General features: G+C 48.5%; 1 protein-coding gene across 1 annotated transcript; it reads left to right on the top strand.

Annotated features, from left to right (window-relative positions):
* Positions 1-878: 878 nt before the first annotated feature.
* tesk2 (testis associated actin remodelling kinase 2) lies at positions 879-27,358 on the top strand. The gene is made up of 11 exons (XM_083689661.1): positions 879-1,235; positions 3,763-4,097; positions 9,105-9,226; positions 11,966-12,014; positions 17,793-17,939; positions 19,634-19,716; positions 21,377-21,455; positions 21,897-21,980; positions 22,311-22,397; positions 23,370-23,505; positions 25,464-27,358. The coding sequence occupies exons 2-11, from the start codon at positions 3,873-3,875 to the stop codon at positions 26,471-26,473; spliced, it is 2,022 nt and encodes a 673-aa protein (XP_083545787.1). The 5' UTR covers positions 879-1,235; positions 3,763-3,872; the 3' UTR covers positions 26,474-27,358.
* The last annotated feature ends 211 nt before the right edge of the window (positions 27,359-27,569 follow it).

Raw genomic sequence — 27,569 nt, 5'->3', positions numbered from 1 at the left:
ACACAAACAATTGTGAGTGTCCCACGCTCTCTAAACACAAACACACACACACACACACACACACACACACACACACACACACACACACACACACACACACACCTCCGGTTCCCCCTCCCTCCCATCCCCACTCACTCACTCACTCAGCAACAACCTGCCTCACTGCCTAATAGTAAACAGCAGATGACGGTGAAAAAGAGAAATTCCCTGGTCAAAACATTTTCACCTACGACCTCGTTTTCAAAGTAGCCCAATTTGGCGTGAAAACCTTGGACATGTCAACCCCGTCCTTGGGACGACCCTACTCTAAAACCTAACCCTGGTCTTCCACGAGATGGCGTATAATGTCCATACTCTAAAACGTAACCCTAGGCTTCCACGAGATGGCGCACAATGTCCATACAATTTCATAAATTCACAGTAATCTTCCTGCAGAATTCATGCAGAAGAGCATGCTTATGCCGACAATATTTGCACGCAAAGCTTTTTGGCAGAAATTAATTACACAACAATTAGACAACCAATGCATTCATAATTGATATTTCAGTAATGGTTGCGCAACTTGATACTTGCTACATGCAACTTATTTTAAGGTAATACTTCGAAATAGAAAGTGATCTAAAAGTGCATACGCAGTCCTATAATGGAGTGATCCAAACCAGTGTGTTGAATGTTCCACGTTCACCGACGGCCTCCGTCCATCCATTCATCTTCAATATCGTGTAGGCTAACGTAAACAAAAACAAACAGCGGGACGGTGCGCCGTGGCTCCTCCTCGTCGCTGAGTGGCGGCTTCAGCTGTCAATCCCACAAGCGGGGCCGATGACAGATGAGATTCCATGTGGGGGAGGGCGGTTCAGTGGGAGTGTGGAGGGAGCAGGCAGCCGAGGAGCGACCGACTGGAACTGTCAAAACGGTTCAATTCTCCCTCTGCGACGGACGACAATAGTCTCTTTCCGTCAGGGATACTCATGCCACAGAACATGCATGTCGGGGTTGTGTTTCGCGTGTAGAGGCATACTTCAAAACGTTATTTTTCTAACTTCTCGTTTGTTGGTAGCTTGCTAGCTAACACGCTAGCTGGCTTTATGTCTTGTTGACAACTAACTGCTTCCCAGGAGGATACTATCTATCGCAGGAAAGCTGAGAGAAAGATGTCGACCCGAGTTTAGCTTGTTATCGCAGTTATTGTTGAAGAGACAAATCACCTCATTATCTTCATGACAAATGCCCAGGTAAGAAGTTGAACTTTACTTTGCAGGGCAAAACAGTTGACAGATTATATTCTGCGATAAGAAATGTTGCTCTTCAACGAGGATGGATTTTTAGCCTTATCTTTTTAGAATTGTATTTAACTGCATACATCTTATTCAACATGTTTTTAGACTTTGGATATTATAGGACTTGCTTAAAGGTTGGTGATACCTAATCTAGAGATAGGGCCAGTGTCGGTGCTCTAGACTTGGTCATTATTTGAAGTCTCAGGAATGTAAGGTATGCTGATTCCCTGATATCCTCATGTTGGCAGAGACTGTTGTCTGATAGTGTCATTTAGAAAAACCTTCCCCATTTGGTGAATGGTATCTGTTAATCATTTCCCAACAGAAGGAGTTTCTGTTGTAACCCAGCCCGCATCATGCAACGGTTTGATTGTATGATAAACGGTTTCATTTCAGTGCCCTGCTGAACTATTGTGGTTAATGGATAAAATGCATTCACCTTTGTACCAGGGAATATTAGTTTGGCCCGGCAAGGAAGACTGAACATTTGTGTTTTAGAGGTGTGTGTCTGTGGCGGGGAAGGAGTGGGTATTGAGATGATGCATAGAGGAACACACACACACACACACACACACACACACACACACACACACACACACACACACACACACACACACACACACACTTACTGTAACCCCCACATCCATTTTGGCCAGGTCTCTCTTGTAAAATAGATAGTTAATCTCAGTGAGACTAACCCATTAAAAATAAAGATTTAAAAAAAAAAAAAAAATCCACACTCACTCTCTCCCATCGCATCCTCCCAGCTCGTCTGGAGGAGTATTCTCATAGCAGCTCCCCAGACCCAGACAGCTGTCCTGAAGGTGATTTATACTGAACATATTTTATTATAATCATTACTCGTTGTACACAGCTGGATATAAGTGGGTGCTAAAAGACGTTGCCTGAGGCTTGTGGGGGCATGTCCCATCTGGTTTTTAATAGCAGGACGAGACTACACTTCACAAACCCAATTTCGCTGTCAAAATTCCTCCACTTTTCCATGCAAAAAGCTCTCCCTTTGGGTTGTGTGTTTACAATCTTCCAAAGAGTGCATACACAAGACCTAGTAGTTTCCTCATGGCACAGACATGCACTGTTGTAGCTGAGTGTTGGATGTTAGTGTTTAGACTGGAGAAATCCGTCCAGTTGCCCTGTGTACAGTGGCCTAGGCCTCCTTATGAGAACCTGCTGTGGGAGTGTTGATACGACATCCGTTTTCTGCTTTGTGTTGTGCTTCTGCCATGAAAGAAGGGAAATGTATCATGTTATTGCTGAGCGGTTGTTGGGCGGACGCCGGGCACCGGGCAGCGATTGAAATGAAATAACTCCCGTCTGCTCTGCTCGTGAAAAAAAAAAGCCAAGTTACTCAAAATAGCAACTTCAACATTCTTTTGGCGGAGGGAGTTTTGAGATCGCTGGAATACAATTGCAAAATGGCAAAGAAGAAGCCTTCAGTGGAGGGGGGGGGGGGGGATGAACAATCCTTTTAAGGATGCAGCTGAGCTGGAGCAGCAGAAAGATCCCTGAAGTTGTCCAATAAATCTGGAACAGGCCTGTGATGTAATACACCGTAGTGCCAGTGTCTGTCTGTGATAGTCCTTAGTGAACGCAACATTCAGCTATAGGCCCAGGCTTAATTGTCATGGTTTAGTAGGCTAACCACCAGTCCGGGAAGCTTCAAAGCACCAGTGCAGCTATGGGAAGCTTCAAAGCACCAGTGCAGCTATGGGAAGCTTCAAAGCACCAGTGCAGCTATGGGAAGCTTCAAAGCACCAGTGCAGCTATGGGAAGCTTCAAAGCACCAGTGCAGCTATGTGTAAGGTCATCCTCCTCCCCACTCAGTCATCATTTAGATCAAAGGACCGTTGGATCCTCTGTGATCATGTCGAGGTCCTCTGGCGAAGCGACTCGGGAGCGGTGTGGGGGGGGGGGGGTTCTGTTCCTCTTCTTTTGTCCGTCTCCCTCATCGCTCTGGTTTTGTTTTGGCTCTCGGTCTTAATCTCGGTTAATCTCATATAATTAGACCATCAATCCCTATTAGAGCCATTATTTCTGGGCTTGTCAGAGAAGGGAGAGAGGCGAGCCGGCCCCGTTTCAATGTGTTAAGTGGATCGACCCTGTCGGGCGATGAGGTTCTGGTGTTAGTTGTTGGAAAAAAAGGAGTTGAAAGTAAATGGGATACTGGGCCGATGTCACAGGAATGTGATAAATAGATTAGCCTCGTTAGACTTCGCATGAAAACACAACCATGCTCTGTTTTAATGGTATGGAGCTTAGATTAGTACAGATGTGTGCACGCATACACACACGCACACAAACACACACGGGGTAGATTGAGTCTTACCAGTGATAGTAATGGGGGGTTGCAGTGCTTGAGAGCTTTGCACGCAGCTTTGAACGCAGTCACACACACACACACACACACACACACCGTTGAGTTTTCGTAACGCTGAATGTCCCATATTTCAATTCTCCCTAGGTCTGCAAAGAGTTGCCAAGCAGTTGTCGAAAATGTGAAAGCCTCGTCGTCGAGGACAAGTCCCCCACATAGTTCTCTGTTGTGAAGAAGACGAGGAAGACGAAGGTACTATGGACAGGATGAACAAGCGCAACTCCATCGCAGGCTTCCCCACGAGGCCCGAGCGCCTGGAGGACCGCGACGGCGGCGGGGAGACGATGGCGCCCTCTCACATGGGCAGGGTGTGCCGCCCCTCCTCCTACCGCGCCCTCATCAGTGCCTTCTCCTGCCTGACGCGCCTCGATGACTTCACCTGCGAGTGGATCGGCTCCGGCTTCTTCTCCGAGGTCTACAAGGTGAGACGCCGGCGGTTGAGCGGCCGAGAGACGAAATGGGAAGCGCTAAGTGGGATGCCTGCGACGGCCCGACTCTGACGTCACCCCGTTGAAGTTGAGCTTTAAAACGGTTAGGGTTTAGGGTCGGGCTGTCCCAAGGATCCCACTTAGCGTCTACCAAATCTAAATGGAAGAGTTCCAGGTTGTATTGGAGTGAAGGTGGTGATCTCAGGTTAGATGGCATACAGCCTAGGTCCCTGTCAAGATCTAATGTCGTCTAGCCTGCTCTGTAAGATATGACCAGATGTACTGTAGGCCTATGGTGTGGTCTACTCTGCAATAGTTGGTTATGGAATTGGAAAACTCTAAAACAATGGTCCATATTGTTAAACCCAACCTAGTGGCGCAGTCCACAGTTGAAACTGAACTGAATGTAGAGTTCCACATTGGAAACCCCCTCCTCCCCCCACAACACCCAGGAGTACCATAGCCTGCCACTGATGGAGCGGGATGTCACACACACACACACACACACACACACACACACACACACACATACACACACTATACACAAGAGGTCAAACAGGCCCTGGGAGCACATCATGTGGCTTTCCCTTTCATCATTGCTTGCAGTACGTCGATCAATTCTCTCATCCACCCGAATCGACACAGGCCAGCTTGGCACTGTAGCCTTCGTGCGAACAAGCCCTTCTATTTCAGTGTCTCAGGTCTAGCTCTGAAAGAGCTTCTTCTGTACAGGCTACTACTCATAATGGCTCTCTGAGTTCTGTACAGTCAGTTACTCTCACTCGGTCTGATGTGTTTGTTGGTACTGGGGACAGAAATGACTGCTGAGATGTGTGAAAGTCCCTCACCGACATTTTGAGGTTAAGTGGAGTTCACATCTATGGGTTTTGTTGTAACCTATATACCGTTTCCTCCATAGTCTGGGCACATGGATGGTCAGGCACGTTAACTTTCAATGCAGTTAGGTCGTTTGAATACAAGCTAATGTTTAGCTAGGGCTAGGCCTTCACGAAGTATGTTTTTAACTATCGATGTCGCAATATGTCCAATATCCATATTGCTGCAATTGTGGCCTTTCTTTGACACTCAAGAAAAAAAGGCCAATGTTGGTCAATCAAACAAACAAAAACTCATGGATACAAGATTTGTTTAATTTTTGGTTATCGTATTCAGGTCCTATTCTCTGCTTTGACACTTTGTCTGTGTCCTGCAGCCTTAAAATACACTATCTAAATACACTCTATCTCATGTCTGCCCACAGGGCATGGACTACAGTACAGATGGAATGTTCTGGAGCATAACTCCAGACACTCTAGGTGCACCTAACAGAACAGTAACATCCTCAGTTCCAGAGCAGAGAGAGCACGATGTGTTGTTCTAGTTCTAGAACCATGCACAGTACAGAATGTCTGCAGTGCTTTGGCTTCCAGAATGGCCACAGTGATGTACGGTGGGGACTGTATCCAGTAGCTGCCCACCCGTGGGATTCAAGGGGTTAATACACAATCCCCAGCTCTGACTTAGTGGGGGGATGGGCTGGATGGTGGTTAAGTGGGCTCATGCCCCAGTTTGAAGGGGGAAGTCATTACGCCATGTAGGCTGGTCTATCTCGGGGATCCCCAACCTCCAGAGGACTTTCAGGCATTGCTGGCTTGCAGGCAATCCCCTTGCTGATGGCGTCAATAAAAACTCTCCCCAGCTTGCGTGAACTTTTCACCAGAAGTTGATATTTCTTTATCGTAAATCAGTGCCATTAAACATGATGGCCATAAAATGGTGGCGATGTTTCTAACCTTTGCTACTGTGAGATGCAGCACTGAGGCAGTTGGCTTGATGGTTCAACTGATGGTGATAACTCAATTTAGTAGTGCTATCTATTTGCTATCTGCTTGTATCTGTATAAAGATCGGAATTGAATTGAACAGTCAGCTTTGTGTGTCGGTTGCTAGGTACAGTATAGAGGAGAGGTGGTGGCAGAGACAGATTGGAGGTGAAGCGCCTTACTGGGGCAGCGTATGGGCTTTTGTTTGTGACAGGCTGCTCTCTCTCTTGGTGGGGAGAGAGGGGAGGGAGGGGTAGGGGAGGTGGGGAGAGCGGGGTGAGGGGAGGGGAGGGGGGGGGAAGTGGTCTAAGGAGACCATCTGGTTGTACTTCACTCACACAGGAAAGACCGGCCCCTCCCTCCCTCCCTCCTTCCCTCCCTCCCTGCCATTGGACAAGAACCCCAAGAGCAGCTGAAGAAGAAGACACATCATGACATGTAGAACGCCAGAGCTGAGTTGTGCCGGAACGCTGGACACGTCTGATAACTACGGCCCCCTTCAGTGTCACACACCCCCTCGCCTCTCTGCTCTCTGGGGTGGCCGATGAACTCGTATCTACCTGAGAGAATTAGGCTACAGGGCGTTTTAACATCACGTGTGAAGTGCTACATGGATGCAAAACTGTTGGTCGCCTGTTTTGATGTTACTTTTACACCAGTGGAGGCTGGTGGAGGGAGGAATCGGAGGCTCGTTGTAATGCATGGAATGAGGAAAGGTATGGAATGGAATGAGGAATGGTATGGAATGGAATGAGGAATGGTATCAGACGCACAGGCTTGATGCCATTCCTTATTCCATTCCATGCATTACAATGAGCCCGTCCTCCGATTTCTACCTCCACCAGCCTCCCCTGCCTTTCACTCAGTAGACTGACCTCACACCTGGAGGTCTTTACACCAGGCACGGGAAGACAGAGGAGCTTTACACACAACAGGGTCGATCCAATCCAATCCGACCCGAACCTTACTGTCCTGGCCCGGGTGTCTTCCTTTCACATTGTCCTTTCCAGCCCTGTTTCAGCAACTATGTGGGAGAGACACAGAGAGAGAGAGAGAGACACAGAGAGAGAGAGAGAGACACAGAGAGAGAGAGAGACACAGAGAGAGAGACACAGAGAGAGAGAGAGACACAGACACAGAGAGACACAGAGAGAGAGAGAGACACAGAGAGAGACACAGAGAGAGAGAGAGACACAGAGAGAGACACAGAGAGAGAGACACAGGGAGACACACAGAGAGAGAGACACAGAGAGAGAGACACAGAGAGAGACACAGGGAGACACACAGAGAGAGAGACAGAGAGAGAGACACAGAGAGACACAGAGAGAGAGACACACAGAGAGAGAGAGAGACACAGACACAGAGAGACACAGAGAGAGAGAGAGACACAGAGAGACACAGAGAGAGAGACATAGGGAGACACACAGAGAGAGAGACACAGAGAGAGACACAGAGAGAGACACACAGGGAGACACAGAGAGAGAGACACAGAGAGACACACAGAGAGAGAGACACAGAGAGAGAGACACAGAGAGAGAGAGAGAGAGACACAGAGAGAGAGAGACACAGGGAGACACAGAGAGAGAGAGACACAGAGAGACACAGAGAGAGAGACACACAGAGAGAGACACACAGAGAGAGACACAGAGAGAGAGAGACACAGAGAGAGAGAGACACAGAGAGAGAGAGACACAGAGAGAGAGAGACACACAGAGAGCCCCAGCCAGTCAACTGTCATCTCATCTCAGTCCCTGTTGTTTTGGTTTCAATACATCCACATCTACAGCTAGAGGAAGTGAGAAGCAGCAGCGCTAGATACGTTCTCACCCGGACGCATCTCTCTTCCTGTAGCTATGTATGTTCTCCTTCTGAGAACGCAATATCAAAATGAGCCATAACGGGGGCCCGTCCTGTCAGGGTTTGAGGCAGACATGTCATGTTGTTTGTTGTGGCTTATCAGACTTAAGCATTCATGTTTTTTTTGGGGGGGGGTGTTTTAGCCTCTCACTTGCATCAAGAGGAACATGGTCACCGTGGTCGTTCTGTGAGGTCGTAGATGTTCCTGTTCTCTGTGTGGTTTCTTAGCCAGAGAGGGCGTTCTTTTTTTTTTTCCGCCTGTGTTCCGTATTCTCTCAAGTGAGGGCTGCTGATGCTGCTGCTGCTGCACAGACCTAGGCCAAATATAATCCTCTTGAAAGTAGCCCATTTGCGGTACAGCCGGCCCAGGCCTATACTTTAATTAAAGGACTGTACCATCGGTTTGTTTTGTACCAGGCAAGCTAAATCAAGCACAGATCCCGACAGATGGATTTGACCCAGATCTAGTGTTGCAACACACCAGTGCCGCTGGATGACTGTCGACTACTCATCCTTGATCTCATCTGCAGCAGTAGGCATCACCGCTGCGTTGACACTGCATGGAACCCCGCATGGCAGCCTGCTGCAGCAGACTGACCTCCTTTAACACGCTGTGAAGCAGAAGTATTTACTTTCTATTGTTCTGGCTCTTGTTGCCACGGAGTCACTTTTTAAAATATTTGTCTGCTTGGGGTTTTTGCTGCTGAATAACAAAGCGACTTCCTCATAACCAAGGGGATATAGGTACCAAAAAAACTGTGGTTTCCTTCACCAATAGCTGTGTGATACAGTACCCAGTCAAACGTTTGGACACAAACTTGCCAAGAGTGTGCAAAGCTGTCATCAAAGCAAAAGGTGGCTACTTTGAAGAATATAAAATATACAACATATTCTGGTTTGTTTAACACTTTTTTTGTTTACTACATAATTCCATATGTGTTCCTTCATAGTTTTGATGTCTTCAATATTAATCTACAATGTAGAAAATAATTTAAAAAAAAAAAGAAAAACCATTGAATGAGAAGGTGTGTCCAAACTTTTGACTGGTACTGTATGTCCCCAATGCACAATGTCTTAGTATATGGCTACCTGTACCTCTACCTCTACCTCTACCTCTACCTCTCCCTGTACATGTCTTGCTGCATACCTGTACCTGTGCATTTCTAGAGCTACTCATGTAGCCAACAGTTGTTTTGTATCATTTCAGGTGCGCCACAGAGCCTCTGACCAGGTGTGTTACCTGTGTGTTCCCAGTAGTGTTCAGGCGTAGTGTTCAGGCGTAGCCTGACTGACGGCATGGTTGTGTTGTTGTGTGTCTCCAGGTGCGCCACCGAGCGTCAGACCAGGTGATGGCTCTGAAGATGAACAAGCTGAGCAGCAACAGAGCCAACATGCTGAGGGAGGTCCAGCTGATGAACCGGCTGTCCCATCCCAACATCCTCAAGTATGTCACCGTTACCATGACGCTGTGTTACCGGGTAGTATTATGGGCTGCTTCAGGCCAACTGTCCCAACCCAGCCTAGCCCTGGACTAAAGAGCATGGAGCAATAGATGTGTTCTCCATCAAAAGGGCTCTCTAGTCCAAGAGCAGGGTTAATCTGTGTCCAGGGACCAGTGTTTCAAAACGTTTAATCTGGATTAGAATGACCCGGCTTCATTTTTGCTATCCAGGATCAGATCGAGCCGGCTGATTTCTCCTATACTGCTCAAAGTATGCTAGTTAGATCTGATCCTGGATAGCAAAAAAGAATCTGGATCATTCTGATCTAGATTAAAGGTTTTGAAAGACTGGGCCCACCCCTATCTAGGCCTGTACAGTATGAGAACATTCCACTAATGATATTAAAGAATTGATTATATTGTAGGATTATTGAATAACCACATCTTTTTTCATTAACCTAATCTTAAATGGATATTTGTAAGCCTATTATTGATTTAAATTTAACGCAGACCTACAAAGGTCTTCTTGTGAGCAACACTAATGCCCTAATATTCATATAACATCTTATTTTCTGCGTCAGGAGTTTGCCTCACCGACCGACTGCTTTGTAATCCTCTTTATTTCCAGAAAGTGACGGAATATCTTCGCTGTTTGTTCCCCCCTTCTTTAATCTTTCAAGGAGTCTGGGAGAGCTGTAGCCTTCACTTAACATTACATTAACCTCCTCCTCCTTTTCCTTCTCCTCTTCCTCCTCCTCCTCCTCCTCCTCCTCGTCCCTCTCCTCCTTCGTAATGGAATCACTCGTCTGATTGTGACCTCGATCTCCTGTGTTCCAGTGAAAGCAGGTCACAAACCTATTAACAATGGATTAATCTGAAACGCCACCCCAGGGTTTGGATTCCGTTGACATGTAGATCTAAGCCTCGCCTTTACCCTGGGAGGAACACTACCCCTTTCACTTTCTACCTCCTAGTTTCTTAGCTGCCAAGGCTGTTAGTGAGTTAGTGAGTTAGTGAGTTAGTTAGTTAGTTAGTTTGTTTTCCTGGCGTGTTGCGGGCTGGTAAATGGGACATTAGAAAACACACACTCTTGCTACTTGCTAGTTCACATGTTTGTGGGAAGATACTAATGTTTTGTCAACAGACGTTCGTCAGGGTGTTCACATACAGTACCAGTCAAAAGTTTGGACACCTTCTCATTCAATGGTTTTTCTTTATTTTTATTATTTTCTACATTGTAAATTAATATTGAAGACATCAAAACTATGAAGGAACACATATGGAATTATGTACCGTAGTAAACAAAAAAGTGTTAAACAAACCAGAATATGTTTTATATTTTAGATTCTTCAAAGTAGCCACCTTTTGCTTTGATGACAGCTTTGCACACTCTTGGCAAGGTGTGTCCAAACTTTTGACTGGTACTGTGCATGTGTTTTTTTTTCCACGTTCTTCTACACAAAAAGTATCCAGTCAGACACATAACATCACAGACGCAATCAATCATTGAGCTGGGGGAACATTAAAATGTGATTATTTTGACCCCGTTGAACTCGATGTCTTATGATGGGAACGGGATGAAACCCTTTCCCGTTACGTCATTCTATTATCTACTTTTATGTTTTTTTATGGACAATTAAATTTGAGCGGTTTCTAATCCATTACTAACCGCTAAGTAGTGGTCGACCCCTATCCTCGGATGACTTCATCACGGCTTTGAATGATTTATCGTGCCGTCCTCCAAGTTATTCCATATCTGTGATTCTCATACCACAGCTTGATTTATTCTAATACTCTACAAACCACACATTCTACCATAGCTGGTGGGTTGGGGAGTGAGACTGGGTCTGTGCGCTACAATCACATCTTTGTTGCAGTTACTTCTACGGCGGTGGGGGGTGGGGGGTGGGGGGGCTTTGAAGGGCATTCTGAGGGGGTCTTTGTTTAGGGAAATCCTATGAGGACCCTCAAAGTTGAGTCTCATGTTTATTGGGGCCATAACTACCGTGAATGCTCCAACAACACTAGCTTGTGTGTGTGTGTGTGTGAGTGAGAAAGACACTGTGTGTGTGTGTGAGAGAGAAAGAGAGAGAGGGAGTGTGTGTGTGTGTGTGTGTGAGAGAGAGAGAGAGAGAGAGAGAGAGAGTGAGAAAGACTGTGTGTGTGAGAGACAGAGAGAGAGAGAGTGAGAGACAGTGTGTGTGTGTGTGTGAGAGAGAGAGAGAGAGAGTGAGAGACAGTGTGTGTGTGCGTGAGAGAGAAGGATATTGATACAGCTAATGGGTGTCATGTAGAAAAACGACTTTGACTTGGGGCTTTCTGCTGCTGGCTTGTTGAAATGTGCAAGCAGTGGAATGCAGGTTCTTGTTTTTCCCTCCTTCCTGAAAATGACATTCTTGTTTGCACTCCTTGTTGGGTCTTGCCCACCACTGTGGAAATATTTTAACCATTTCCTTTCCAGGTAACCTGCATTGTCATTTTCCCCCTGAGAGGAACGTGCTAGCCTCAGGCTGCATGAAGGCTTTTTCGCAGTTTGCAGACGGCCGACTCAAATCTCACATTTTACACCCCCATCGTTTAGCAGTACAATATCTGACTTGTCAGTAGAAATGACTTGCCGTGTGTCAGTGAGAGATGCCCAGCTGAAGATGACACACACACACACACACACCACATTGTCCCTGTCTCTTCAATGCTGTCATTTACTGACCAGTTTTTTTTGTCTGTCTGTCGTTCCTCCAGGTTCATGGGAGTGTGTGTTCAGGAGGGCCAGCTTCATGCTCTGACAGAGGTAAGAGAGGGATCACTGTTTACCTCTGGGAGTGTGTGTGTGTGTGTGTGTGTGTGTGTGTGTGTGTGTGTGTGTGTGTGTGTGTGTGAGAATAATGAAAAGGGGAGAGAGAGTTTGTGTGTAGGTGTGCGTTTGTGTGTGGGTGCGTGGGTGCACCTGGCCGTGTGTGTGTTTGCGTGACCCACCGCGTGTGTGTGTAGGCACAGACAGACGCCTAAACAACTATTCATTAAGGGGTTTTCTCGGGTGAGCAATACGTCACCTAGCAGGACTTCAACCTGTAATTGAAAAAGAAAGAACACTGTGTTCCCTGGCACGAACACACACACACGCACACACACACACACACACACACACACACACACACACACACACACACACACACACACAGTCAGGAGTCAGGAGTGAGGGTACAAAGCAGTCTTGGTGTTCAACCAGAGGCCTAAAGGAAGACATCTATCAGGTGTATGTGGCATGTATTCATGCTTGACTTATTTTTGACCTCTCTCTGTGTGTGACTGAATCACCGTGTGCTGTGCTGTGCTGTGCTGTGCTGTGCCGTGCTGTGCCGGGCTGGGCTGGGCTGGGCTGGGCTGGGCTGGGCTGGGCTGGGCTGGGCTGGGCTGGGCTGGGCTGTGCATGCTTGTGGCGTGATGCAGATAGATAACCTTGTGCTACTGATTAGCGTCAGTGTTGGTTGGGTGAGAAGAACCACGTTCCTGAGCAGAGCTTTTAGAGAGGAGCTGTTGAGCTTTGTGAATGGTGGCAGAAAAGGAAGTTGAGCTTGTTTATCTGTTGAGATGGAGGGAGAAGGAGAAGTGGCTGACACACACACACACACACACGTACCTCTCACACACACACACACACACTCACATACACACACGTACGCACACTATCTCTCTCACACCCACACACACACACACACTCACTCACTCACTCTCTCTTTCTCTCACACACGCACTCACTCATACACACACATTCTCTTTCTCTCTCTCACACACACACACACACTGACAAACACACACACACTCTTTCTCTCTCTCACACACACACACACCCTCACACACACACCCCCATCCCCTTTCTTACAGTGAGATACAAATCCAACTGTCTTGTGTGTCAACTCCGAGCCGCAGATTATCAACAGTAGTGAGGAAACTGTAGTGGTTTATTATCCTGCTGTTGCGTCAACAGAGCCTGCACTGCTTACGCTAGACCCTGACCTTCGCTACTGGATGGCCCACGGGAGCAGGGAGTAGCAGGGAGTCCCCTAGGAAATGAGGAGTCGGGTTACTGTGCGGTCAAAGGCTCCTGGCCTGGCTCCTGGCTCCTGGCCCCCAGTCTGGCTGCAGTGGCCTCCTCCCCTCCCTGTCTCCTCTCATTCTGCTGCACTGAGCTGACAGTGTAGGCCCATTAGGATAGGTGAAAGAGATATGGAGAATGTATCCATACTGAGACTCTGCTGTCACTTGTCCTTTCACCGGTTCTTTCTACATCAGTTCATGAGGGGAGAGGAGAGGAGAGGAGAGGAGAGGAGAGGAGAGGAGAGGAGAGGAGAGGAGAGGAGAGGAGAAAGAAACAGAGAAAGGAAAGGAAATTAGAAGAGAGAAAGCCAGGCTAGACTTTTGACATGCGTCCTCTCTGTCTAAACTAAATCTCTTTGTCTTGTCCATTTCCCCATGCTCTGCTTTCCCACTGCCTGATGCACGTTACGGAAAGACGCATTAGGACTATTATAATCTGGACTAATCCACGACCCATGGGGGAGATTAGATTATTATGTGAAGCTGCTTGCGGCGGCCAAAGAAGACAATCTCCTGGGCTATTTTCTCCTTTCATTTGGGAACTGTTCCTTACTTCAGTCATAAACATGTGATTTTGAGTCATATCATCAGATGGTCATCTTCTAAGAATAGCTCTGTCTGTGTGTCACTAGTAAGTCTGTCCATCATCAGCGTGACTTTGGCTGGGTCCTTCCCTCTCATTCTCCTCTTGCATTCACTGCCGGGGAGGCTGGTGGAGGTAAGAAATCGGAGGACGGGACTCATTGTAATGCATGGAATGGAATGGAATGAGGAATGGTGTCAAACGTGCAATTTCTCATTCCATTCCATGCGTTACAATGAGCACCGTCCTCCGATTTCTTACCTCCACTGATAAAGGTAATCACAATGGATTGGATTTAAAGGGCTTTCCGTTGTCTGTGGGGGTTGAGGGTGAACTGGCTTTATCCACTAACCCTGCTCTCTGATCGACTTCCGTAGGTCCATGTGCCAGGGACACAATACATATGATGTCATCGGGGTGAGGTGACCTGGCTTCAGAGCCTCAAACAGGAGCCTAATGTCAGCCAATCAACTCTCGACCCTGGCTCACCTTCTCCTCCAATCAGCCGAGAGCCCCTCGCTCAGCCAACGGTGTCGGGGGCTCGGAGCGTGTCCAAACAGTGGGACTAGCAGAAGGATTTGTCAGGGCTTGAGAAGTAGAGGGTTCCTAGCGCTGTGGTACTCCTAGTGTTGGCTCGGCGGGCAGACGACAGATGCGGGGGGGGGCTACAGAGGAATTTGCCGGCAAAGTCGTGGTAATCCTCTCCTGTGTCTGGGATTGTGTTAGGAATGGTCCGTCTGCAGGGGGGGAGGACGCCAGACTGAGGGGGGTCAGAGAGAGTCTTACCAAGGATAGCACCGGGGGGGGGGGGCTTCAGTGCTTTAGAGCCTTGCACGCAAGCATGCACAGTTGCACACTCACAGTCGCACACACTTGCACTCATGCACACACTCACTCATACGCACACACTCACTCATGCATACACGCAATCACTCACATACACACACACACACACACACACACACACACACACTCACGCACATAGATGCTCACTCACTCATATGCACACATTCACTCATACACACACACACACATACACACACACACACACACACACACACACAGTGTCTTGCTATCTTGCTTACTTGTAGCGCTTCCCTTCAACACCTCTATCTGATTGGGCATGTTGTCATGATTATGCTACTTCCTGGACAAAGCCAGACGACGGAAAGTAGGAATCAAGAGTGACTGACCTCTTCCCTACGCGGCCAGACTTAATCCTGCACTCTAATCCCATGGAAAGGTTAATCAGGAAAAGGTAAACAGGGGGGGGTTAGACCTAGCAGTGTTCAGAGACCGGCCTGAGTGTTCAGCTCTAACTGAACACTCAAGCTTTTGACTAGCATCTTTAACGTTACGTTAAAGTCGTTGATTAAAGCCATAGTGAGTGTTTTGCCTTGGTTATTTTATTTATTTATTTTATTTATCCTTTGTTTATACAGGGGAGAGCCCCTCAAGACCAGGGTCTCTTTTTTAAGTGTGGCTTATTACTGTCTGATTACAGAACAAACAACAAAAACAACAACAACAAAATATATCATCTAAACACATCACTATTTACAATCCATTCCATTGACAATACATTTACATACAGTTTTTATAGACAACAATCATTCATAACAACAGTCCTCCACCAAGAAATCGGCAGAATCTAGTTCCAACTTTCTGAAATGGTCCAGTGAAACTAAGGCATTGAGTCTCTGTGTACCCTGCAGGTCATTCCATGCCCTAGGAGCACAGTGACTAAAGGCACTTCTCCCTAGCTCAGAGGAGACACATGGGACCTCAAGGACTAACTTATCTTGAGACCGCATCTGATTCTGATCTGAGAAACTGGATCTCCAGTGAAGTGAAGTAAGATAGCATGGGAGTTCACACATTACAGCTTCGACATATCAGAAGTTAGTTTGGGGGTGGTATCGGGAACGACACAGAGATCCCCCACAGTGACAATAATTCTCCCAACATTTTACGAGCTCTTATGAGTCCTTAGTGATTTCCCCAGTGGTGGGTTCCCACGTCCCAGAGTGACGTTGTGGCGTGCCTCCCCTGATCAGTGCTCCAGGCCATCGGATGCAGCAGAGACAGAAGTAGGTCAGTCAGGCCTGTCCTGTCTCCCTGCCCACTCATCACCCACTGGCCTCATTACGCGGATGACACTCAGATTAATCGTCTCAGTCATTGATTTGTTCACTTCGTTTCATTAATCTCAGTGGTTTCACTTGGCTTGCCTGGGATTATACAGATCTGTTGTTTGTCCTTCGGCCAACGCCATGACAACGACGGTTCTAGAACTTGGGTAAACATCCAGATCTGTTTGTGCATTAGTCAACGCCATGACAACGATGGTTCTAGAACTTAGGTAAATATCCAGATCTGTTGTTTGTGTGTTAGCCAACGCCATGACAACGACGGTTCTAGAACTTTGGTAAACATCCAGATCTGTTTGTGCTTCGGCCAATGCCAGGACAACGACGGTTCTAGAACTTTGGTAAACATCCAGATCTGTTTGTGCATTAGCCAACGCCATGACAACGACGGTTCTAGAACTTTGGTAAACATCCAGATCTGTGTGTGCGTTAGCCAACGCCAGGACAGCAACGGTTCTAGAACTTCAGTTCTAGAACTTCAGCCAACGCCATGACAGCAACAGTTCTAGAACTTTGGTAAACATCCAGATCTGTTTGTGCGTTAGCCAACGCCATGACAACGACGGTTCTAGAACCTGGGTAAAGCACCTAGAGTTCCGACTGACATGGTGCCTGTCATCCTGGCAGCCTGTCTAGGTGTTTTACCCAAGTTGGATAAAGAGCCTGTATTGGTTTTTTTTGTTTCAGTTGTAAGCTTTAGGGTATGTCTTCAGGTCATTCTGGTTTCAGTTGTGTTCTTAGTAGCGAGGGGCCGTGTGGCCTGAACGTTCTGCAGTACATGTCATTGTCTGGCTGTTCTGTGTGGTTGTGTGATGCAGGCTTGGCAGGGTTTCATCTGATTCATCTGTAGCGTAAAGAGAGAGAGAGGGTTACTTTTAAAACCTCTTATCGGATTCCCACTCAGCTTTCCCCTTCCTTGTACGCAGTCAGCCAGTCAGTCAGTCAGTCAGTCAGTCAGTCAGTCAGTCAGTTTGTCGGTCATGATGTCACCTGTCAGTCAGTGTGGCTGGCATCTGATTGGTGCCATGCTTAGAGTGCTCAGACAGTCGATTGAGGTCTGTGGCCTGACTTCCTGAATGGGGTAAATGCGTGACCAATGGGAAAGACTGTTACAGTGGTGAGGCCTACTGTAGTACCCTATATGAACTCTGTATAGAAACAGGATGTGGTTACTTAAGTCATGAGCATGTTTACTTACTGGTAATATTGACGTTTCTACTCAAATACGACTTTCTTGTTTGATTTGGTTAATTTTTTTTTTTCTGAAGTCCTTTGAAAACTGTTCAACCTGAATTACTAAGGGCAGATAACAGATGAAGTATAATACAGTAACTTGGATCATATCTAGATCCTGATGCTTGTGTAAAGTTCAACCTTCCTGGTGTGACCCTTGTATCTTCCCCTCTACTGTATATTCTGGAGAGCAAATCAACATGTACAATCTATGCACACCAGGGGAGGCTGGTGGAGGTAGAAATGGGAGGACGGACTCATTGTAATGCATGGAACGGAATGAGGAAGGATATCAAACACACACGTACTTGATACCATTCCTCATTCCATTCCATGCATTACAAAGAGCACGTCCTCTCATTTCTACCTCCACCAGCCTCAGTTGGACCTCCACCAGCCAACAGTCGGACCGTCAACCCTCCAACCACGTAACCTAAGCGTTGTTGTCTCCCCCCTCCCCCTCCCTCCCTCCCTCCCTCTCCCTCCCCCTCCCCCTCCTCTGCAGTACATCAACGGGGGAAACCTGGAGCAGCTGTTGGACAGTAACCAGCACCTGAGCTGGTCCACCAGGGTGAAGCTAGCCTGTGAGATCGCCATGGGCCTGGGCTACCTGCACTCCAAAGGCATCTTCCACCGGGACCTCACCTCCAAGGTAGGGGACCGTCACTAAAACCCCTGTCACACCGAGACCTCACCTCCAAGGTAGGGGACCGTCACTAAAACCCCTGTCACACCGAGACCTCACCTCCAAGGTAGGGGGACCGTCACTAAGACCCCTGTCACACCGAGACCTCACCTCCAAGGTAGGGGACCGTCACTAAGACCCCTGTCACACCGAGACCTCACCTCCAAGGTAGGGGACCGTCACTAAGACCCCTGTCACACCGAGACCTCACCTCCAAGGTAGGGGGACCGTCACTAAGACCCCTGTCACACCGAGACCTCACCTCCAAGGTAGGGGACCGTCACTAAGACCCCTGTCACACCGAGACCTCACCTCCAAGGTAGGGGGACCGTCACTAAGACCCCTGTCACATCGGGACCTCACCTCCAAGGTAGGGGGACCGTCACTAAGACCCCTGTCACACTACTGGGCTGAACCGAGCCGAGCTGTGCTGGGCTGGGCTACTGGGCTGAGAGTAATATACGCCATTTAGCTGACGCTTTTATCCAAAGCGACTTACATTGCAGGGAGTGCATACGTTTCTGTATATATGGTCCCAGCAGGACCAGAGTAGAGCCCTGGGACGTGAGAGTAGAGTGGCTCTTTTTTTTTACCAGGTGCACATAAGCCAGGTGCACACCTCCATCATAGTAGCTGGAACGGTCCTGGAAGAGACAATGGGAGAGGAAGGTGTCCAAGCCAGCACCCAATGGTTTGGTTCGGCCCTGTAGTGTAGGCCTTCTTTCTAGGCCGTAGCAGACCTGATATGGCTGGACTTGATTAGTATTGGGTCTACCCCACAAGCATACCCCATGATAATAAACACTAGACTAGCCATGTCACAGCTAGACGACAACAGCGATAGGAATCTGCCTCTCCACCTGCCTCTACACCTGCCTCTCCACGCGCCTCTCCACCTGCCTCTCCACGCACCAACACACTGTTCCAGTGTTTACCCGTCAAACTGCCTCAATCTGTAGTTGCTGCTGCTGTTGTTTTTTTGCTGGAGGATGTGATGTAATGATGAGATGTGCTAATCTGTGTAAAGCGGCTTCATGTGTTCAGGGGTTGAAATGGAGCCACATCAGGCTTTGGCCTTTGCTGCGTGCCAGCCAGGGGTGAAACCTAAACCACTCTCTTGGGGGTCATAGGTCATAACAAGACACGTGTTATGTATGGGACATTATGGGACTTATTTTTTTTAATGGACACAGATTAAGCTTACCCCTGCACTTTCAATGGAGCCTCTCTGTGGATGATCATGCTGTTCTGTCAGGCAGGAGGCTGAATGTGGCACCAGGGAACTATTACTCATTCACCATGAGTCACACGGTTCCTCTGACAACGACTGTCACCCTGGGAATGTGTCATCCATTCTTTATTGTGCTAATAATTAATTCCAGGTGATGGAATAAATGATAGTGATGATAATGAGGATTGTGTTGATGATGAGGATGATGATGATGAGGATAGTGATGATGATGATGATGAGGAGGAGGAGGATAGTGATGAGGAAGACGAGGATAATAATGATGATGATGATGATGATGAGGATAGTGATGATGAGGATGGTGATGATAATGAGGATTGTGATGATGAGGATAGTGATGATAATGAGGATAGTGATGAAGATAGTGATGAAGATGATGATGATGACGGTGTGTTTGTGTTTGTGTCCTCAGAACTGCCTGATAAAATGTGAGGAGAGCAGCTACACGGCCGTGGTCGGGGACTTTGGCCTCGCCGAGAAGATACCCAATCACGAGTAAGCAAAGGTTTATTTATTAAACAGGGTTAAGCGCTACACAAACAAGGCGTTCTCTGGGTTGATGTTCCAGATTTAAACATGTTGAAAGCACGACAGAGACACACCCATAACATGCTCCAGATTCAACTAGAACTCTAAGATGTTGAACAGACTTACGCCTGAATCCAAATAGTGTACATAAGGCGTTTGTTGTTATCTGGGACTGCAGATGGAAATTAGCTGCGTAGCTTAAATCTGATGCAATACTTACAGCATGTGTGTGCAGCCCCCCATCCCATCCCACCCCATCCCACCCCACCTCACCCCACCCCACCCCATCCCACCCCGACAAATAAACTAATAAGATGAAACCTGCTGTAGTAAAGCCTGATTAGCTCCTTCAGAGTGAAGCCCAGCATAATGTCTCTATGTAGGGGAGGCCGGGGGAGGTTGAGGTCAGAGGACGGGTCATTGTAATACATGGAATGAGGAATGGAGTGTTTCATACCATTCATACCTCATTCCATTCCATGCATTACAATGAGCCCGTCCTCTGATTTCTACCTCCCCTAGCCTCCCCTGTCTCTATGCTAGTATGGGAAGGGGAGGATGGATGGATGGATGGATGGATGGATGGATGGATGGCCGTCCGACGCAGGACGGACAGACACAGGCCAGTGGTCAGAGAGTCAGGGTCGTTGGACTAGGCTGGAATATCGCGTTCATGAATAAACCTCTGAGCTAATAATACTGTTGGTCTCAGATGGCTTCATTATGACATGTATTAGCCTGGTCAACGGTGACCTACTCACATCTCACACACACACACACACACACACACACACACACACACACACTATCACACTCACACACACACATACACACACACACACACTATCACACACACACACACACACACATACATACACACACACACACACACTCACACACACACACATACACACACTCACACTCACACACACAGACACACACTCTCATACACACACACACACACACACACACACACACACACACACTCACACTCACACACACACACACACACACACTCACACACACACTCTCACACACACTATCACACTCACACACACACATACACACACACACACACTATCACACACACACACACACACACATACATACACACACACACACACACTCACACACACACACTCACACTCACACACACAGACACACACTCTCATACACACACACACACACACACACACACACACTCACACTCACACACACACACACACACACACTCACACACACACACACACCATGGCCTAGCGTTATGTCTATATGCATAGGAATAGCTATGATCTCACACAGCTCTCTGACTTCATGCGTTGGAGAAGGAACATGCGTTGGGTTTGTTTTGGCTTGATGTTGTGCTCCAAAAGGGAAAAACAGGACGTGTTGATTGACAGCCGAAGTACATAGTATACACTTAAACTCTACTTCAACTCTCCTCCCCCTGTTCATTTCCATAGCTTTCAGCCAGTCTAAAAATCGTGTGTGTGTGTGTGTGTGTGTGTTGTCTGCCTCCATGTGTTTTCACCTCCAGAGGTGCATAAGCTTAAGGCCTGCACACAGACAGGCAGTCAGTGCCTGCCTATGACACTCTCTCATGGCTGTGTGTGTGTGTGTGTGGCAGGTCTGAGAAGCTAGCCGTGGTGGGCTCTCCCTACTGGATGGCCCCGGAGGTGCTGAGAGATGAACCCTACAACGAGAAGGTAAGATCTCCTGTCTCCTGACCTCTGACCTTTCCACAGGACGGGACAGGCCAGGGATGATACCCATCAACCCCCAGGCATATGACAACATGCTTGTTTTTCTTTCCGGGAATTCCTAGACTATTTAGTATTTTGTTTTGAAGAGACACACAGCTAGAGGGGGCTGGTGGAGGCTGGTGGAGGCTGGTGGAGGCTGGTGGAGGCTGGTGGAGGCAGGAATCGGAAATCGGAGGACGGGCTCGTTGTAATGCATGGCAAACACGACATCCCTCACTCCGTTCCACGCATTACAATGAGCCCGTCCTCCGATTTCTACCTCCACCAGCCTCCCCTGACAGAGGACACATCATTAATACTTAATAATTTATAATTAATAATTAATTAATTATAATTCTTAATTAATACTTAATAATTAATCTCTCTGTATTACCCCATGACCAGGCTGATGTGTTCTCCTACGGTATCGTTCTGTGTGAGGTCATCGCCAGGATACAGGCCGACCCCGACTACCTTCCCCGCACTGAAGTGAGTATTCCCCGCTGTCCCCCTCCTGTCCCCCTCCCGTCCCCCTCCTGTCCCCTCAGTTGTCCTGCATCCCATGAGGCGTCTGATAATGTATCTGGTGAAGTGGACATGGCGTTGGCACCGGGGCTCAGAGGTCGCGTTGACACCGGGGGCTCACCGGAGGTCGGATCTCCCGATGGATCGTTTTAGATGCCAGGAATAGTTTGACATGACATCGCAAAGTATGGATTTCCTGTCTGACCCCCCCCCCCTTCTCTTTTTCTCTCTCTCTCTCTCTCTCCCTCCCTCCCTCTCCCCCCCCCTCCCTCTCCCCCCCCCCTCCCCTGGTAGAACTTTGGCCTGGACTACCATGCCTTCCAACACATGGTGGGAGACTGCCCCCCCGACTTCCTCCAGCTGGCCTTCAACTGCTGCAACGTGAGTCTCTCTCTCTCTCTCTCTCTCTCTCTCTCTCTCTCTCTCCCTCTGTTGTTCTCTCTCTCTCACTCTCTCTCCCTTTCTCTCTGTTGTTCTCTCTCTCACTCTCAATCTCTCTCCCTCTCTCTCTCTCTGCCTCTCTCCCTCCCTCTCTCTCTCTCTCTCTCTCTCTCTGTTGTTCTCTCTCTCCCTCTCTCTCTCCCTCCCTCTCTCTCTGTTCTCTCTCTCCCTCTCTCCCTCCCTCCCTCCCTCCCTCTCTCTCTCTCTCCCTCTCTCTCTGTTGTTCTCTCTCTCTCTCTCTCTCTCTCTCTCTCTCTCTGTTGTTCTCTCTCTCCCTCCCTCTCTCTCTCTCTCCCTCTGTTGTTCTCGCTCTCTCTCTCCCTCCCTCTCTCTCTCTCTCTCTCCCTCCCTCTCTCTCTCTCTCTCTCTCTCTCTCTCTCTCTCTCTCTCTAGCCTCTGATGCACACAACCACTTCCCAGATATGTATTCTCTTGTGTACGGGGGGGGGTTAGGAAAAAACATAAATCTCCATTTCTATTATTGTCTTTCATTTCTATGATGGTTTAGGTACAGATACCACATGGTCGAAAGAGAAATGCAAATCACATGTACATTACACCGACTGCTGACACGATTTACTGCTGTTAGTACAACACTTACATTAGTAGAGCTCTGCTGGAGGACCGGGTCACTGTAATGCATGGAATGGAATGGTAATGCATGGAATGAGGAATGGTAATGCATGGTATGGAATGGTAATGCATGGAATGAGGAATGGTAATGCATGGAATGGAATGGTAATGCATGGAATGAGGAATGGTGTCAGCCGTGTGATTGATACCATTCCTCATTCCAATCCATGAATTACAATGACCTGCCTCCCCTGGTACCCTACATTAGTAGTGTACAAGACAATCTGATCTGATCTTGTTGGACCCTCTCCCTCCTCCCCCCTCTCCCCCTCTCTCCAGATGGACCCCAAGCTGCGTCCGTCCTTCCCTGACCTGGTAAAGAGGCTGGAGGAGATCCTGTGTCGTCTGAAAGCGGAGGAGTGTGAGCGGTCTCTGAGCCTGGACATGGACAAGAAGCCCTTCCTCCCCCCGAAAGGTGCCGCCTCTAACCCTCTCAAAGCCCTCTTGACGTTGGGTTACTTTCTGAAAGATTGGGCGGGATTTAGGCTCTGCTTGGGCTGGAAAGTGTCAGTCATATCTGGCAACACTGGCTGGTGAATCTATTTTAATGCTGAGGAAAAATTCCACGGACATAATATTGTAACATAACAGTACAGAGTAAACATCACCACCACCCGTTAAAAGCCTCAAACAACACGCACGCGCACACACACACACACACACACACACACACACACACACACCTACCCACAAAGTTCACACCCGGTGACATTGATGCTCCAAGTCTGTGGTCCATTAAGCCACAGGCAATAAAACTCACTTGCTATACCCTCTCCTCACGACAACCCCCCCCCCCCACACACACAAGTCTCCCCCCCCCCCCCCCCCCCCCCCACACACACACACACACACACCCACCCACCACCACCACCCCTCCCAATGGTTTATCCCGCATCATTTGACACCACTTTCCATGTAATGAGTGCGGGCCAGACCAAAGACTTTCCTGGAACAGGGAAGCGGCAGCAGTGGGGCGGTGTGCCAGGGGCTGCTGCTGGGGGTAATCTGTCACTCAGTGTTGCATATCTGGCTGGTCTAAATAGCTCCAGTATCCTACCAGGACATCTCTCTCTCTCTCTCTCTCTCTCTCTCTCTCTCTCTCTGTTTACCTCTCTCTCTCTCTCTCTCTCTCTCTCTCTCTCTCTCTCTGTTTATCTCTCTCTCTCTCCCTCCCTCTCCCCTCCAGTTGTCCCTGGTTCTTAAACACTGCTTTTACGATGCGCAGCGTCTGCCTGCCGGTTCAAGTTGCCTTGCAGTCTCTCGTTACATGAATGTAACCACAGAGCGTTTTGGTTCTGCAATGTCCTGATCCAAAACTGGGTAGAAGGAGATAGTGGTGAACCATTGGCTGATGAGAGATCTAATGAGCAAACCACATGTGTCCATTGGAGGTTCTAAATCATTCCAGCATTTTTCAGGTCCAGTTTCATTTCTAATTTGGTTCGGTAGCTAATCTGGAGGAGTGCTGCTGGGCTTTTGTTTTTTGTTTTTCTTTTATAATTTTTTTTTCCATCCTGCGTAGACACCTCCCCTCTCCTCCCGTCCCCTCTCCTCCCCTCACGTCCCCTCCCCTCCCCTCCCGTCCCCTCCCCTCTCCCCTCCCGTCCCCTCCCCTCCCCTCTCCTCTCCTCCCCTCCCCTCTCCTCCCCTCCCCTCTCCTCTCCTCCCCTCCCCTCTCCTCTCCTCCCCTCCCGTCCCCTCTCCTCCCCTCTCCTCCCCTCCCCTCTCCTCTCCTCCCCTCACGTCCCCTCCCCTCCCCTCCCGTCCCCTCCTCTCCCCTCCCGTCCCCTCCCCTCCCCTCTCCTCTCCTCCCCTCCCTCAGTTTATGTATCTGTGTCTCCTGAAGCCCCTGTGCACTTTGATATTTCTATTACATAACTGCAGACCTGTCTGCTTACATATTGTGGAATAAATATCCTGCTTATGTGCATAAGTGTAATGTAATAATGTTACCTATACTAAGTACTTCTATAAACAGTCATCCGTTTATTTTAAGTATTTAAGTAAGTTATTTGTTTACAATTTAAGTGAGTACACACTCTAGAACCTGGATACAGCTATCAAATCAAATCATATCAAATCAAATCAAATCAGTGCTTGTGAATCGTGAGGGTGGCCAGGCCATATATGGGCACAGGATGGGCATTCAAACAAACTAGGTGGTTTTACTGCAAGTGCTATATTATGGGACCATTATAATAAAAGTTATTTTCTTGAACTACACATTTTAGCCTCTACTGCCCCCTGGTGGTTGGATTTGTTATCCACTCATGATATTGGGAATGTCATACAGCAACTATACAGTAGTTATGGTTGTAATTATTAACTGTTCCTCTTTACCTCTCTCCCCCCCTCCCTCCCTCCCTCCTCCAGTTCCAGGTGAGAAGCTCCAGGGCATCAAGAGGTTAAACCCCTCCCTCGGTCTCCAGGACGACAAGATCCCTCCAAAGTCGCCCCGCCCCCGTCGGAACATCTGGCTGTCCCGCAGCCAATCGGACATCTTCTCCCGCAAGCCCGGCAGAAAAGTCAACGTACACGACCCGTACTACAACCCCGGCCCCCGGGCGCCGCCAGGGGCGCGCAAAATTAACCCCTTCAACGCCCGCGAGGACCTCCGGGGAGGCAAGATCAAGTTCTTCGACATGCCGAGCAAGTCAGTGTTCTCACTGATGTTCGACCTCCACTCCCCCGAGGGCAGCGTCTTCTCCTCGTCCCAGACACAGCCCCCCCACCTGGGGGGAGGAGGAGGAGGAGCCCCCCCCGCGGGCCAGTGGCCGCAGGACCCCTGGCAGCTCCCGGGGCGCCAGTGTCACTCACTGCCCGCCTCGCCGCAGCTCCCGCTCTCGGACGCCTTCTACACCAACCTCTCGGCCACCGTGTCCAAGTGCGCCGACCCGGGGCAGCTGGGTAATGAAGTCCGTCAGAAGGTGCTGAACGGCTGGGCCAGGAAGTACGCCGTGATGGAGATCCCCCCGTACCGCGCCCGGGCGATGAGGGAGGACTGTGAGGAGGAGGAGGAGGAGGAGGAGGAGGAGGGTGTAAGGGTGGATGAGAGCTGGTCTCCCATGCTGCCCAGTGATTCTGCAGAGGCCATGGATTGTTCTAGTAGCAGAGGTAGCCTCCTGGAGGACATCCAGGATAAAGACACTCTCCTCCTCTGTCCCATTCTGACCCAGCCCCAGGGCCACAACGGCATGGGCGACAGGGCCACAGTGTGTGAGGACATGGAGGCAGAGGACCAGGAGGGGATAACTATGCTAGAGGACACCCCCTTCCCCTTGGTCCTCCCCCCCATGGACAAGGACCTGAGTCCCATCATACTGATGCCCTGCCTCGCCCCAGCCCTGGCCTCCACAGACCGTCCCTCCACCTGTGACACCTAGAACTGGGTCACATTCTGGAGGCTGCTGGGCCTCTATACTGGACTCCTCAGTTAGAAATATGCTGGCTGTTCTACCTGATGTGTTTCTATCTGATTGGGAACGTTCCACAGCAGCATTGTGACCTAGGAGAACGGAGCTCCGGAACTGTTTTCTTCTTTTGTTTTGTTTTTTACGGAGAGAGACACTCCTCACTCAGATAGCAATGATGTGTGAGCCTCTCAATGGACGCTCTGCAGACAATAAGAGATTATTTTTTTTAAAAGGTGTTTATATTTAATATACTGATTTCAAAACATATGTAAATGTATTGTTTCTTATAAGATAAGGAGTTCCCTAAAGCAAGGAACCAGGGGTCTCAAATTCCTGGAGGTTGTCTGTGTGTCTGTGTGTCTGTGTGTCTGTGTGTGTGTCTGTGTGTGTGTGTGTGTGTGTGTGTGTGTGTGTGTGTGTGTGTGTGTGTGTGTGTGTGTGTGTGTGTGTGTGTGTGTGTGTGTGTGTGTGTGTGTGTGTGTCTGTGTCTGTGTGTGTGTGTGTGTGTCTGTGTCTGTGTGTGTGTGTGTGTGTGCGCGCTGGTTTTTAGCTCCTGTCTCCTCCTCGATACAGTTTAGTAAATGGTTTGAGAAGTGTTCACATTGAAATATTGAGCCTACTGTATGTGTTCGTCTACCAGGCGTAAATGAAAGAAATTCAGGAGAGAAAATGTATTTAGTATATTTAATCTAAATCTAGCAGTCTTACCAGGGGAAGGGGGTACAGCCGGAATAAAAACCAGCACTCACAAACATTTCCTTAAACTGAGACCCCTGCCTTCGATACGACTGGTGTTGTCCTAGACTAGCATGCCTGCTGGAGGTTGAGTCCTAACCAAGCTGTAGGGGATAGATCAGGAGAGGCTGGTGGAGGTAGAAATCGGAGGACGGGCTCATTGTAATCCTCTGATTTCTACCTCCACCAGCCTCCCCCCTGGGATGGATCCAAACCATATGAGTGGGCTTTTAGTTGGAGGTAGACCAGACTATACATGGAGGTCTTTTATTATGAGGGTCCTATTTTAGAGCACTTACTTGCAGTAAAACCACATGGTTTGTTTAAATGT

The sequence above is a fragment of the Argentina silus genome (genome assembly GCF_951799395.1).
Source record: "Argentina silus genome assembly, chromosome: 18".
NCBI classification, from domain to species: Eukaryota; Metazoa; Chordata; class Actinopteri; order Argentiniformes; family Argentinidae; genus Argentina; species Argentina silus.
This window is presented reverse-complemented; position numbering and strand designations above follow the sequence as displayed.

Excerpts from the sequence above, each read along its gene's own strand:
- tesk2 (XM_083689661.1), top strand. The coding sequence starts at position 3,873 with ATGGACAGGATGAACAAGCGCAACTCCATCGCAGGCTTCCCCACGAGG. Across the intron at positions 9,227-11,965 it reads TCCCATCCCAACATCCTCAA|GTTCATGGGAGTGTGTGTTC; the intron begins GTATGTCACCGT and ends TCGTTCCTCCAG. Across the intron at positions 21,981-22,310 it reads ACTACCTTCCCCGCACTGAA|AACTTTGGCCTGGACTACCA; the intron begins GTGAGTATTCCC and ends CTCCCCTGGTAG.